The sequence below is a fragment of the Eleutherodactylus coqui genome, chromosome 7 (assembly GCF_035609145.1).
Source record: "Eleutherodactylus coqui strain aEleCoq1 chromosome 7, aEleCoq1.hap1, whole genome shotgun sequence".
Classification (NCBI taxonomy): domain Eukaryota; kingdom Metazoa; phylum Chordata; class Amphibia; order Anura; family Eleutherodactylidae; genus Eleutherodactylus; species Eleutherodactylus coqui.
Window position 1 is genome coordinate 55,554,819 of NC_089843.1, and position 15,883 is coordinate 55,570,701.

Below are 15,883 nucleotides of genomic sequence, written 5' to 3' on the forward strand. Positions count from 1 at the left end.
GGGGTTTAAGAGTAAAGAGATGACTTACCTCTGCGCCAAACCAGAGCTGTCCAGCGAGATTATCGTGGCGAATTTCTTCAGGAAATTTTACACAAAAATCCCGGTTTGCTCGCTCATGCTGTATGCATTCCTCCATTATCTGGTTGATGATATTCAGAACATTGTCCTAAACAGAAAAAACGATTAAAATGTTAAAATTCTACTATTCCGCCATAAAAACCACGTTTGAGCCCCTAAGATATGTTGTGGGGCTCAAAGCGGAAAAAGCAGATGATCCAGGGGACACCAGGTCCGCAAGTTCCCCAAGCAGTGTCCCTGCGAAGTTGGCATGCACTGGGCAGTATGACTCTCTGGGGAGGTTCTGTGGGCATGCTCTCCTACTCATGTCTATGGGAGAGCATGCCCACAATGCCTGCGAAGAGTCATACTGCTGTAAACGCCATCTATGCGGGAATGTAGCTCAGGAATGGCGGATCTGTCGAGTATAAAAAAAACACAGCTCTCCAGACCCCCCTTCGCCTCACATTTGAGCCCCATAATGTAGTTTATGGAGCACAAACGTAATGACATGTTCCCTATAAACCCAATAGGCCTCCATAAGTGCCATATTACAGGTCTATAGAAAATGCACCTGTAATACGGTACGACCATGTGCATGATGTCAGAACAAGTCGTTAGCACCAATTACCAGGCAGGGTCAAGGAGATATCCATATTGTCAGATGCTCAGTAACTACCTTTGAGGTTAGGAGGAATATTTTTGGAGTTTGTATATGCAGATATCGTTTAAAAAGGCTATAGACACCTTTGAAATGGAAATTTTTTTGGGGGTGTTTAACGGATTACTTTGAGTTAAAAAAAAAAAAAAGACCCCAAAACTGCAGCAATCTCCCTTCCTTCATTTTCAGACCCCTCATATTCACTTTGCAACCTGTTCCTACCCCGTTTCCCTGAAAATAAGACATACCCTGAAAATAAGACATAGCTTGATTTTCCAGAATTTTTGAGGATGCAAAATGATTTTTCAGGCTTTTTGAGGATGCTTGAAATATAAGCCCTACTCCAAAATTAAGCCCTGCTAACAGTTAACTAAAGAATTCAATTTAAAAACAGTGTCCAGGCAGCTTTATATGTAAAAAAGTTAAACATTTTTGAACAAAAATTAATATAAGACACTGTCTTATTTTTGGGGAAACACGGTAGTTTTATGTGGATGCCCCTCCCAGTAGTGAGTGAAAAGTCTCCAAACAGAAGTGCTTTGCAGGTAGCACTGACAAGGGAGGAATGGAATGATGCGCTGCTGCTGGCACGGTTGGGGTCACATGGCCCAGACATTTAAGGCGACACATGCCACGCAAATTATGCATGAATGTTGTGAAACTTATGTAAAAGTTCGAGGTGTGACGTATGCAGACTCTATAGGGGCGTTCGAGATGTGTGTCCAGGATGCTGCTGCCTTTACTAGCTCTCCTATATTCTCACGGCTTCATTCCTGCACACATTTCTCCTTTACCAACCCACGAGGGATCTCTTCTCGCTTGTGCTTTTGGACACCATCTGATTTCCTTCTCCCTTCCCTTGCAGAGCATCCATCAGTTCTCTTTCTCTGTCCACTGGTATACAGTCTAATTATATAGTTAATGTGTGTCTATAAAAATAGGACTGGATTACATATGTGAGGGTATCATACCAGAATACTTCTACTAAACAGTATGGCTAGGAGATATCAGGCAGTGCTCTCTGGGGAAAAAATATGCAAATAACCATCTTCTAAAATACAGACTGAAAGCACTTAAAACAAAAATAAAAAATGTGCGCAATGAAATACACCACCACCGGATGGCAGTATAGGGTTAACCATACAAGCCAGTGACAAAGTACAACTTCTTCTAAAGCAAGAGTAGCTAAAGTAATTGTAAATCAGCATTAGTACTGGTCAAGGAACAGGAATTGCCTTAATGCACAAGTAATTAAAGTTGACTGAGCGATATCTGATGCATACCCATCCTGCAGTCACAACTGAACGTACCTGAATAAGGTTTGACGCTGGACAAATGTGCAGTTACAGAGTTAATGGTCCGATGTTCCCATTTTTTGTGTAATTACGCATGCCGATTTAACGTCTATTGAGGCATATCTTTCGCAATAATTAACAAGTTGAGAATGGATTACTTGGAAAAAAAACAAACAGCAGCAAGCCCCAAGACGCGGTGTCAAGGGGCATGGAGTAGAGGTAGGAGTTACAGCAAGACCCTGGGGTCTGAGAGGGGCCCGAACGTCCCCCCTCACATTAGAAGGCGCCAGTACTGTAAGTGGCACATAGAGCACTACACTACAAGTAATCAGCAGTCCCACTGTAAGGACTGGAGCTGCAGTGCGCATGCATACTCAGTCACTGCCCCATTCTTTCGGGCTACACAGGACCCCTGTTCTTGTGATTGGTGGTCAGCGGTCAGACTCTCACTAATCCTGTGGATATGGGTTAAGTGTTAAGGTGCTTTTAGATGGAATGACTATCGTTCAAATGAGCAAAAGTGAACAATAATCGTTCAGTCTAAACGTAAGCCAACGACCGACCGATAGTACTGTACAACACAATTGTTGTCACAGATAAGCAGATAGGCGGCTCATAGTAACTTTAGTGCGTTGAATTCAAATAGGATATTTTTTTTCTCCGCCACGTAAGGTTTTCCAATTATGGGGAATAATGTAATCCAAGTGCCGTTGTAGTGCATTTTTTTGAAATCTGCCTATACAATTAATCCAGTCGGCTCACCATTAACCTTGCGTAATAAAAAGAACAAAAGTGATTGCGCAACTATTTCACAATCACTGTTACACACTGCGCGCTGACTGCACACTATAAGGGTAGGTTTATGTAACATATAGGTAATGTTTCCCCAGTGTGGAAACACTGCGAATCATCCACCAGTAAGTTGTAATTAATGAACTGTGTTTTTACAGGTCATTGGTTAGACCAAATAGAAGAACCAAAATCATAAAACAAAAATACATGTTTGGTATCGCTGCGTCCGTAAAATTATGTTCTATCAAAGTAACGCATTATTTACCCCGCACGGTGAACATCGCCCGAAAAAGAATTTTAAGAAAGCCAGAAATGAGCTTTTGAGGTCATTCTGTCTCTAAGAAAAAATGGATTAAAAAGTGATCAAAAAGTCGTATGTATTCGAAAATGGTACTAACGCCAGCTACAGGACGCCTCGCAAGAAATGAGCCCTTGCACAACTATGTCGACGGAAAAATAAAAAAGTTATTGCGTGCAGAAGATGGCGGCAGAAAAAAAATGTTAAAAAAATTAAAGAAAATAAAAGTAGTACCGCAAAAAAAACCAAAAAAACTACATAAGTTTGGTATCGTAATAAATCGCACTGACCCATAGAATAAAGTTATCATGTCATTTTTGTTGTAGTTTGTGCACCATAGAAACAAGATGTACCGAAAGATGGCTGAATTTCAGGGGTTTTTTTTCTTGTTTTTTTCACTCCGCTTAGAACTTTCTAAAAGTTTTTCAGTACATTATATGGTACATTAAATGGCACCAATGAAAAATACAACTTGCCCCGCAAAAAAAACAAGCCCTCATACAGCGACGTTGATGGATAAATAAAGAAGTTACGATTTTATTAAAACGAAAAAAAAAATAAAATAATGCTTGGTCACTAAGGGGTTAAATAACTTGTTTTAATTTTACAGAAACATTCATTTACTTTCTGCTACGAAAATTTTAAAAAAAATTTGGTGCAGTGTGATCGTTAACTTTTCATTCATTTGATGCAAGCATAAATATCACGGTTGGCTTATTGCTCAGTTTAAACAGCGCTCATTCAGTCCTTCTCATTCACTTCTACAAGGACTGAACGGTTCTCTTTTGAACAAGCCAACGATGCATCTTCCCGCCCAAATAGCCTGCGCGAGACCGAACGAGCTAGAGATGGCGTCACTCGCTTGTTCAAATGAGAATCGGCTCATCTAAAAGGACCCTTAAAAGTTGAAACATCCACTACAAGTCTCGGTGGATTATTGTAAACGCCAACCAGCATTAAAAAAACGTGCACGGTCACCACTAACCAAAAGCCGGCAATGCTTTGGCTACATCTTCCAAGTCTTAATACAGGGTGGGTCAGAAATTAGGGCTCCAGTGGTATTAAAAAAGACTAAATGACCCAGCATGCTGCACTATTGAGTCCAGTAAAATGCTGGAAACCTAACAGACCCCATTGCAGTCAATGGTGTCCATTCGGTGCCAAACAATTCTGCTCAAACACTGGGTACTGTTTTCCTGCTGCTATAACGGACCCAAACAGAAACCAAAGGCAGCGATGTGAATAAGCCCTTACCAGATTTGGAGTTGGGAAGTAATTTTCCCCTAAAATTAGGAAAATTAGTTTCTATCTCATGGGGTGTTTACCTTCCTCTGGATCAACATTTCAGGTTAATAGGCTGAACTGGTTGGATTGGTGTCCTTTATCAGCCTTACATGGCGAATAGGAACCAGAGATGAGCGGACGTACTCGTTTCGGGTGTTTTTGCACTCGAGCATCGCTTTTTCCGAGTAACTGACTACTCGGATGAAAAGATTCGGGGGGCGGCATGGTGGAGCGGGGGGTAGCAGTGGGGAACAGGGGGGAGCTTTCTCTCTCCCCACTCCAACCCCCCGCTCACCCCTAGCGTCCCCTGAATCTTTTCATCCGAGTAGTCAGTCACTCGGAAAAAGCGGTGCTCGAGTGCAAAAACACCCGACCCGAGTACGCTCGCTCATCTCTAATAGGAACCTTTTATTGTTTAGTTGGAGTGAAAACTTGTCCTGGTCATGTGACCTCCAATATGGATGTCTGGATGAAGCATGATCCTCACATGACCTGAAGAAATTTTCATCCTTTTGAGGCAGATTTCGCATGGGAGTCAAACGTCTGTGAGATTTGGGGGTTTTGGGATGCAGATATGAACCCCATTCTTTTGAATGGGGTCATCCACATGTGCGATGTTTTCCTGCACGGCACCGCAATGTGATGCTATTCAGGAAACAAATCGCGGCGTGTTCTATCTTAGCTGCGAGATCTCACATCGCAGCATCCACTGCTTTCAATGGGGCCGATGGCAGCAGCGCTAGCCCTATTAAAAGCAATGGGAGAAACTCCTCAATACTTTGCCGCGGCTGTGACAGCTGCGATGGAGGATCCCTGCATCCCCGAAGTAATGCAAGCGCCTCGCATCCCTGTGGATTTCACATGGGTGGGGAGTGGGATACGGGGGCAGGATTCACAGCCACATACCGCGCTGCCTGTATGAAGTTAGCCAGAGGTAAATAGTCCATCCATTCACTGACTAGAAGCATAGTTCCTGAAAACTTCAATGGATGGATACATACAACGCCGCTTTCAGATGAGTGCTTTCTTTGTATTTGGTCCCTGTTTTGTGTATATATGTGTTTCAATGTATATCAACGTATTTTTCACGCTATTTTCAGATACAGAGCATTACCTTTTTTTTCCCATTTTTTGCCTCCATATTGCCATTTTCTATTGGGCAAATACAGATCTGCACTTGTGCAGTAGGAAATAAAACCAACAGTAAATACAAGTTACATAGTGATGAGATGCTGCCGACATACAGGGGTATTGCCCGTATTACAGTATGCTCTCCTGAAGCTGGCCTAAGGCCTCATGTCCACTAGCTAAATGGAATTGCGGATTCCGCAGCGGATTTTGCCCATTGGGAATCATTGCCATCTGCGGTCCATTAAATTGATTTTTGCACCCGCGGATGGCATTTTAAAAGAATTGCGTTTTTCATGCGCGGGGGGAAAAAACGCAGCATGCTCCATTCTGCCGCGGATTCCGTGCGGATCGGAAACATTCCTATCACATTGATAGCAATGTGTGCGCATATCTGCATGCAAAAAAAAATACCATTTAAAGCAAATCCGTGGCAGATTCTACGCGGATTGCATTTTTCTAGTGGACATGAGGCCTAAAACCCACATTCCTCTGCTGTAGTTTTTGGCAGAAATCTGAGCAGATTCCACCCCGTCCACGGGCAAAATCCACGTGCGGAATTCTAACGTGAAAAAGCAAATTTCCACATTGTAATTCCGCACACAGAATTTGCCCGATGATGGGACAACGTCCGCGGCAGAAAGATGTGGATTTTGAGCCAATTTTCAGAAGTGGAATTCGCACTAAATACCCTCAGGGTACGTTCCCATGTTGTGGATTTTGGTGTTGGTGCCGGTTCACACCAACATCCGGGCCACTACTGTGGTGTATAAGGCCTCGTGTCCACGGGGACAGATCCGCAGCGGGTGTCCCGTACGCGCGATCTGTGCCCCATATGGATGCATTGGACACTCACAGGTAGTTAAATACCTGCAGATGTCATTTTCCCTTGAGGCGCGGATTGCGTGTGCGGGAAAACACCAGTGGCATGCTCCATTTTAGTGTGAGTCTCCCACGGGGACGGCTCCCGCAGGCTTCTGTTTTTTGGTCAACTCCTGCTTTCCCACGCTCCCGGCACGAGAGCGTGGGAGAGCAGGAATAAAAAAAAAAAAAAGGGCATGGCGCATGAGTGCAGCCGCCACGCCGAAGAAAGAAGATCCGGCCGCGACTGAGGGAAGATCCGCAGCGTCCAGACAGGTAAGTTAATCTTTTTAGGCCTCATGTCCGCGGTAGAGGAGGGACCCGCTGCGGGATTCTGCATGGAGAATCCGCGGCGGGCCTGATTTTCCCCGTGGACATGAGGCCTTAAGAGTAAATAATCATCATGAGTGCTACAATTCCGCAATAATCAGCCCCTGTATGTGCATGGTGATAAATGTGGGTGGAGTTTAGCAGAAGGAGCATGGCCTCTCACTACCCGACATCTCTATACTTATGCCAGAACCGACAATTAGGCTGGGTTCACACTTGACTGAAATCCCGCGCAATGGCCGAACAGAAATACCCCGATATTTCAACAGGAGAAATGCAGCTTCAAAACCCTCTGCCTTTCACCACGGATTTAGGAGCGGCTTCGCCATCTGCATTCTGCTGCGGCCATCTCTCCCCATAGAAAGGAGAGCGGCCACCATGGAAACGGGGGAGGAACGGACATTCCGTGGCTTTGAATTCCGCGCGGCATGTCAATTTCAGCGCGGATTGGCTGCAAATCTTGTCCACTTTACTGACTAATCCCAGGATTAAAGCCGCGGGCGGAATGTCTGCCCAGACATTCCGCGGCAAAAACCTTGTGTGAACTCAGCCTTAGAATAAATCTACGCCGCCTCATAACTGGAGGAGACTTGCTATTCTGGTGCATAAATTTGCTTTTCTCATGTCCCAAACTTATTAAGAGGACTGCGACCATTAAATCGTTAATACAAGGTGGGCCACAGAAAAGTAGCCCCGCACCGCACCACACCCTTATGAAAGCTGTCTAAAGGAAAATCTGCTCTTGTTGCCCATAGCAACCAATCGCAGTAAAGCTTTCATTTCTTATACTGCTGAGGTAAGATGAAAGCTGTGCTGTGATTGGTTGCTATGAGCATCACACTCTTATGAAAATCTTTGGTGCCCATAGCAACCAATCACAGCACAGCTTTCATTTTACCTCAGCAGAATAAAAAATAGCAACCAATCACAGCGCAGCTTTCATTTTACCTCAGCAGTATAAGAAATAGCAACCAATCACAGCACAGCTTTTATTTTACCTCAGCAGCATAAAAAGTAGCAACCAGAGTGCAACTTTCATTTTACCTCGGCAGTATAAGAAATAGCAACCAATCACAGCGCAGTTTTTATTTTACCTCAGCAGTACAAGAAATGGCAGCCAAACACAGCACAGATTTCATTTTACCTCAGTGGTATAAGAAATAACAACCAATCACAGCGCAGCTTTCATTTTACCTCAGCAGTATAAGAAATGAAATCTGTGCTGTGATTGCTTGCTATGGGCAGCACAGACAGGCTTCCCTTTAGATATCTTTCCTTTATAAGGCCTCATGCCCACGGGCAGATTCCGTATGCGGGAACCCACAGCGCAATTAACCCCTGCGTACCTGTCAGAGTCTCCTTTTTCCTGTACTGCGGATGCGTGCAGAAGCACCGGCTGGCACACATGCGCAGTACAGTTCTTATTTTCAAACTCCTGCTTTCCCGCAGAACCTGCGGCCCGTCCACAACGTCAATCGCGTACAGGCCCGGATCGGACAGCTTCCATTGACTTCAATGGAAGCCGTCCGCACAGAATGCGCGATAAAATGGAGCATGCTGCGATTTATTTTGCGCATGCAGAATCCGGAAAACAAATCTGCATGTGTAAATTAAGTGCGGACGCCCATCAAATCAAATCCACCGGTGGACACGAAGCCTTAGGAGTATGGCGCCGGCCTACTTTTCCGTGGCCACCCTGTATCTTTGTAATGGCTGCAGATTTATTTGGCACAAGTGCTCATTCTCTCGGTAACCTGAGCCACCATATTCCTCCATTTCTTGGCTACGTCACAGCCTCATGTAGCAGCGAACACGGACGCCCCTATAACAAGGCCAGCTGTCCTATGCATAATCATTTTTGATTGACGACCCCGGGAAGGCATCAATAATCAAACAATCCGATCACTTTACGTCCCGCCTCGCCGGAGAGCTGTATGCATTAAACTGCTGACCGACGCGCCATAAATCTAGTAATACCGGGAGTGAAGACATTGGGGGGAAAATTACCAACTTTTGTGTGTAAATTCTTAGTGGATGGAGTTTGGGCAAAATAAATCAAACAAGCTGCGATGGCTGAAGACCCATTTCCTGCATTTATTGACTAATATAAAGATTTATCATCTGCAGCTCGGAGAAATGCAAATTCTGAGTATATTTAGCGATCCGTCCCCTGGATCTCCTTTCTTTGGCGAAGGGGAGGAGGAGATTTATTGGCATTGCAGGGTTTGCAGGAGGAAGCATTTGTGGGAACGAGCCGGCGCACATTGCAGGGAGACAGCAGCACATTGTATAGCTCATTACGCCCGAAGAAGAGGCTCGTTGCAGAGTTCACGCTTAAAGACTTTCCCATGTAATTAGCGCTCATTACAAAATCACAATGACAGGCATTAAAAGCCGACGTTACCCAAGCACGTCACGGTGCGAGAATCAAACGACGTAGGCGGGCGTACTGAAAAAAAAAATTGCTGCAGTTCAATTAATGGATAATTATCAAAGTTAGTAATTAGAATTACTAACTTTGATAATTATCCATTAATTGGACCACGGCTTTTTTTTTTTTTTTTTATTTTTTTTATAATTATCAGTTGGTTTGAGAGTCCTCGATAATTCCCGCCGATGGGGCTGGTGCAAAATCCAAAAGATAGCTGAAAGGAAAGGTCTACTAGTGCTGATAGATGGATGGCGCAGCATGATACACACCGCTCTTCAAGTCATATAGGTATTTATTATAGATGGGCGAGCATACTCACTAAGGGCAATTGCTCGAGCGAGCATTGCCCTTAGCGAGTAGCTGCACGCTCGAGAGACAAGGTTCGGGGTGCCGACGCGGGGGAGCAGTGAGTCGTGGCAGTCAGGAGTGGGGAGCGGGGGGAGAGAGGGAGAGAGAGATCTCCCCTCCGTTCCTCCCCACTCTCCCCACCCGCCGCCGGCACCCTAACCTTTTCTCTCGAGCGGGCAGGTACTCGCTAAGGGCAATGCTCGCTCGAGCAATTGCCCTTAGCGAGTATGCTCGCTCATCACTAGTATTTATTGGATTCCCCAAGACTCAGATGTAGCACAGCCGAATCAGGCCCAATGCACACGGGCGGATTTTTGCTGCGGAGGAGGGTCTCACACGGAGGATCTGCGGCAAAACGCAGGCATTGAAAGGCATGTAGTTTCGATTTTTCCTTCACACCTCGCAGATACGAATTGAGTGTTTCGCGAGCAAATGAAGCGTTGCAGCTTGCTCTATTTTGAAGTGGACAGCCCCCATTCAAGTCAATGGAGGTATATGGGCTGCGTGTACCCGTGTTATCACTAAGCGACTGCGTGGGAAATACAAAGAAAAAACTGTATTGCGCATGACTGCTGGCGAGCTGCAGTAGTCATCCGTAATACAGTCAAAGCAGATACTCGCAGGGTCATTGGCCGGTGCTCACAACCGACACGTTTGTGTGAGCCCAGCTTTACGCAGTGCCAGCCTTAGGTAAGATGGCACCCTGTGCAGAATTTATCATTATAACAAGTACTACATATACTCTGCACCGCACTGATGGGCAGTCTGCCTGTATTCTACTTGTGCAGAAGGCAGCAAGATAGCAGCATATCCACACCAGAACAGCTCAACAACAGAACCAAGCTTATATCATAAATACATCACCAGAACCAAGCTCATAACATAAAAGCAGTACCAGAACGAAACTTAACACATAGATACAATACTAGAACCAAGCTCATAACAAATAGAACACCGAAAGCAAACTTAAAAATATAGCACAAATCAACCTCAGTACATAGATAAAATATCAGAACCAACTTCAATACATAAATACAGCACCAGAATCAAACTCCCAACATAAGAACAGAATAGACCAAGCTCCGTAAATAGATACGGCACCAGCACCAAGCTCATAACAAATACAGAAACAGAACTAAGCGATTGTGTTGTGGGGTACCAACGGGCTAACAGTGCTGACTCGGATTATCAGATGTGAGGAGACAAAGCCACGAAGAAGATGATTCAAGTAATTCCATAAGACATGCCACATAGAAAAAGATCATCTGGCCGGGTGGACCTACAGGGAGCGATCACCTCCAGTCTACATCCAACTGGTGTATCCCTTACAGAGTTGTGGATCATGCCCAATGCAACCACTCAGAATGCACGTAGCTAAGGCGGGTCATGCCCTTATGTAAACCATATCTAAGAGGTTTGGTCAGCTCTCTGGACTTTCTATTTCAGGAAACTTAGGGACAAATTGGCAAATGGATATACCCCAAGGGATGACCAACTCAGCTCTGCTACATCTGTAACTGCCATGTAGCCCGCAGTGCTGTATGAATGTATTCCTCAATAGTCTATCACACTACATGTGTGTGAATACCAGCACTACGGCCGGACCCATCAGTGTGCTTGACATGTGAGACAGAACGGGATGGATGTCTGTACATGCCAGGGTTTTCTCTGTCATAAAAGAAAGAGGGCATTCACTTCTCATGCCAATCAATGATAGGCAGATGTCTCAGTGATGAGATTATATGCCAGTCTCCCATGCCAAGTTCACAATTGGCAGCAATAGAGCCACAGCAGAAAAATAATTCTAAGAAATCCCTGTTCCTAGAATTGCTTCTGTGAGAAAAAAAAAAAAAAAAAAAAGACTATGGCGGTACTATTTTTTTTCTCCACAAAAGTAAATTGAGAAACAAAAACAGATACAAAAATGTTGAAATCCGAAATTTTTTGGTAGACTCTCCAGGGAACTTGGCAGCCACTTTAATGATCTCTTTAAGCTACATCTGAATTAAATCTATTGTTTCCTGTTATCAGTCATTTCAAAATCACTCACCACATAAACCCCACTTTAACTGGTTACTGATTGTTCTCTGCAATATAATCAGCTTTACGTTTAACGATAATGATATTATGAGAACTAGGTTTATAAGGCGGCCGTAAGTGGCACATGCCCTGGTGCCTCTATAACAGTGGAGCCATTAGGGGCCTCCACTACAAACTGTATGCTGAAAGATATTAGTGGTTGTATGGGAACCCCACCTCTCAACGAAAAGAAAAGGATTCCAGTGATCCTATCCAAATGAAAAGGTGGCTGACTCACATGTGAGGGTCTTCTAAGGGGATTAACAAATTAGGGCAAGTATGGAGTTAACAGAGGAGAGCATGGCAAGTGGAGGATTAACACAGGCCTCAGAGTCTGCCAAAGGCAGGTCGGACTCCACATGCAGGAGCACGCAGCGAAATCCGACCCTGCCCACGGCCGAGGACCCTGCATACCTATCCGGGTCTTCACTGTGGATGTGTGCAGAAGCGCTAGCCGGCGCACCAGCGCAGTAGATTTATTTTTTTAAATCTCCCGCAGAATCCACGGCAAGTCCGCAATTCAATTGCGAAGGGGCTGCAGATCAGACGGCTTCCATTGACTTCAATGGAAGCCGTCCGTATGGGAACCGCAGCAAAATGGGGCATGCATGCTGCGATTTGTTTTGCGGACCGCAAAACAAATCCGCATGCTTTAATTGAGCTGCGGACGGCCATGTCTCCCCTATGGGCGGCTTGAATCGCGGATTGTCCACAGTGTTCCAGAATAAAACATACATGGTGGTAATGAGCATATAAGTCCCAGGTTCTCGAAGCCCATGGTCTTAGCAGCATGAACCCGGTCAGATCCCCTTTAAAGGAGTTATGCCAAGATGCACAAGCTCCTTGAGAACGCAGGGCCTGGCCTCCCTAAGTAAACAACTAAATTTTCCAGGGAAAACCAAGGCAAGGAAAAAAAAAAATGATATGGCTTTTAACCCTTTCCAATCCACTGTCTGACCTCTGAAGACATTATGATTTAGGGCTGTACAGCTCCGATGTTGGAAGACGTCCGTCGGGGTTCTCTTACTGTATATTGCCAGCCTCTCTGCTGTTGGAGCCTATCCAACGTGTCACCTCATGCAGTACTGGCTTTAGCCAGCAGATAGCGCCGTTGTATAATGGCAGAAAAAGAGTAAGCCCCCTAGGAAAACCAGGATACAAATTGGATTGGAAAGGGTTAAATAGTGAAGATGAAAATTCTCCCAAAAATTGTTGCATTCTTAGCTCCAAAATAGGATGCACCATTAAGGGGTTAAAGAGTCACTGGAATGACCATCTCCAAAATTCTCGCCGTGGACTTCAGTAATAAGACCATCTCTCTTATAATGTGGCTGTCATTAGAGGTCAGCTGATCCAGGTTCCAGCTATACGATGGGGCCCCCACCAAACTATTTGCCAAGGGGTGTCAAGAATATAATAAGTGATATTACCTGCAGGAGACACTGCAAAATAACCAACCAACCCTTACTTGCCTGTCAAATCCAGCACTGATGCTCTCCATAGGACTATGCTTATTGTTTACTTTTTGTAGCAATGACAACATTTACACCCACATGCATCACTGCAGCCAATCAGACTCCAGCACCACTGAGACCAGTGATTGGCTGCATGGTTGAACCCAGATCCGCAGAACATCCTCGCTGGAGTAGATTTGACGGTTGATTATGGTTTGGTTGCTTATTTTATGACATTTCTTGTAGGCACTATCTTTTATTATATTCTTGGACAAGCCCTTTAATCCGGCCCTGGATATCCCTCGAAACACCTCAAAGCAACAGCAGGAGGATCCGGAGGCAGCGGCACTTTGATGTGACATAAATCTACTTCTTCCTCTATAGTAACAAGTGTAATTATCCACCATGGTTGTTTGGATGATTGACATTGATACAGTCAAACACTTCTTTCATATCTGATGTCAGCCATTAGCTGATCTAACCGGCGGCTCCTTCTCGGATGCAGCAGGGGGTTAATGATGAAAGCGCATCCCGCTCGGCAGGAACTAAACTGCTCTTTTATGGCTTAAACTCCAGTTTCCTAAACATCAGTTTATCACATTATTGGCCTGTATTCTTTTGGCAGTGCACATATTTAACTAGGAACACAACACAAGCAATACTTACATCTATAGACTCTAATTAGCTTTATAATAAAGCCCCCGGGAGTTCTTTGGCATCTGGCTAACTTAATTTGCATTTAGTGTTGTCTTTTGCAACCTCTAAGGGTAAATTATTTTCAATGAAACTTTGTATGATAACATTAAAAAATTGCAGGGCTGGTAAAAATCTGCACGTTGCCCCCACCGCCAGCAGCTGTTATACAAACAAGAGGCGGCTGATGTAGCCGCAGATAACCGACTGGATTGTGATTTATCGGGAAAATGCCATTACTTCCAAACTCTACATTTTGGAAGAAAACCATTACCATTCGTCTCAATACCATCCAAAAAATATGCTGCGTGAGGGTCACATAAATCCCAGGTAGCCAACGTGCGCAGAGAATTTTTTTTTTTAAGGCAAATACGTTTTTTGGGTTGTTTTGTATTTATGTATTGAACTGGTTTATGGGATTGATTCATCCAGTACAGGACTTTAAATTGGTGTCCTATCCTAAGAACAGCCTATCAATGTGTCATCGCTTGTGGTCCGACTTCTGGAATAATTAGCAGAATGAAAAGTAGACTAGTGGCCCCTTTTTATCAAGTTCTATCGTTGTACATACCGATGTTTCTGTGCCTAGTAATGCAGCGCAGTACCATTATAGTGACTCCCTGGTTTCGGGACAAAGAGGGGGAAGAGTATATTATTTACTGCCATTGTTCTCTGCGGATGTCCCTCTAATCTACCATTTCAGGATCCTGTTTTCAGGCATTGAAGATGGCCGCTGCAACCTTCCAGTATGGTCTGATTGACCAGCCCTGATCACGTGATCAGGGCTGGCCATTCAGAGAGTAGACATAGTGTGTATTGGTACTCTAACACTACCAATGCTCTTTGGTGATTAGGTGATCTCAATATTGTATTGGCATCGGCCATCTTGGACAGTTGAATATGAGACCTCAAACCAGCCAACTCGAGGAGCATCGGCACAGAAGACTAACACCTGGTAATATAACTGTCCACTCCGGTCCTAGGAAAAATTTTGTTCCAAAACCAGAGGGTCACCTTAACTTGAATGGGCTGAGCTGCAGTACCAGGCACGGCCACATTTTTATGTACAGCACTGTGCCAAGATAAATACTAAAAGCCCTTTTACATGGGCACATCATCAATAAGCATGTCACTCAGCACTCATTCACCGGGTTTCACATGAGCATATGATCTGCAGTATGGAGAAGAACATTCGCTCACACAATTGTTCATTCCCGTACTGCTTTTGTTGGTCAGCTGCACATCTCCCTATTCACACGATGAAAATGTGCAGTCGAACAGGAAGCATTTTAATGCTCCAATAAACATGCCAATGAGCCAACGAACAATTGTTGGCTTATCACTGGCATATCTACACTTCCCTGTGATCAGGGTGACATTCATGTCTAACCATTGGGCTATACAAAGGGCCTGTTAGGGACACGCTTTTCTCTCCTTCTCACGATCGTCATATTAGCACAGGGTCAATGATGACAGAAAGGTGACATCCATTAATATATTAACTGACCTGACATGAACGAAACTGGTTAACTAGCAGCGTACACCTCTGAGGATCCTTCCTTCCATCCAGGCTGTCCAGTTCAGCAGCCACTTGGTTGAGCTCTTCGTCTGCATAGTAGAATTGAGCAAGAAGCTGCGGATCCGACCTCTAAAAGTAAAGAAAAAAAAAATTAGCAAATACTAAAAAACAGCAAGGGCTTTACAGCTTAGTGTTTTAGTTTTTAAATGAGAGAAAACCAGCTCTGCCCACCAGCTTGGCTGTAGAAAACACTGATTGCAGCCAGTATCTTTGGCATCAACATCTTTTGTGATGCCATCAAATAAAAAGCTGTGGCCAGACAACATCTAACAGAAGCTATAGTTACACAAAGGGTTCTAAAATTGGGAGCAGGATGCTGGAGAGCCACAGATACAGACGCATGGCCCAGGAGAGGCAGCAGACTGTCCAGTGAAGCAGCATGCATGTCACATGCATTCTGCAAACTCCGGACCACGACTGGGAGAGCCAGAAATGACAGCTTTGCAATAACCTTACATCATCTTTAGTTACATTGTTACAAGGAAGAAAATGCAATTATTAGATTTTCATCCACACTTCCCTTTGAAAGATCTGTGAGTAAAAGAAATGAAAAAGGAGGGTGGAACAAGACCCAGTGAGGGTGGTGGAATATT

At 44.5% G+C, this 15,883-nt stretch overlaps 1 protein-coding gene across 2 annotated transcripts in view; it reads right to left on the minus strand.

Annotated features, from left to right (window-relative positions):
* The window catches only part of ZFYVE28 (zinc finger FYVE-type containing 28), a 184,372-nt gene that overhangs the window by 77,175 nt on the left and 91,314 nt on the right, over positions 1-15,883 (minus strand). For both annotated transcript variants that reach the window (XM_066573036.1, XM_066573035.1), the window contains exons 2-3: positions 15,219-15,359; positions 29-166 (exon numbers count right to left, since the gene is read on the minus strand). In XM_066573036.1, coding sequence (XP_066429133.1) covers positions 29-166; positions 15,219-15,359 — 279 coding nt within the window. The remainder of the gene's footprint in view (positions 1-28; positions 167-15,218; positions 15,360-15,883) is intronic.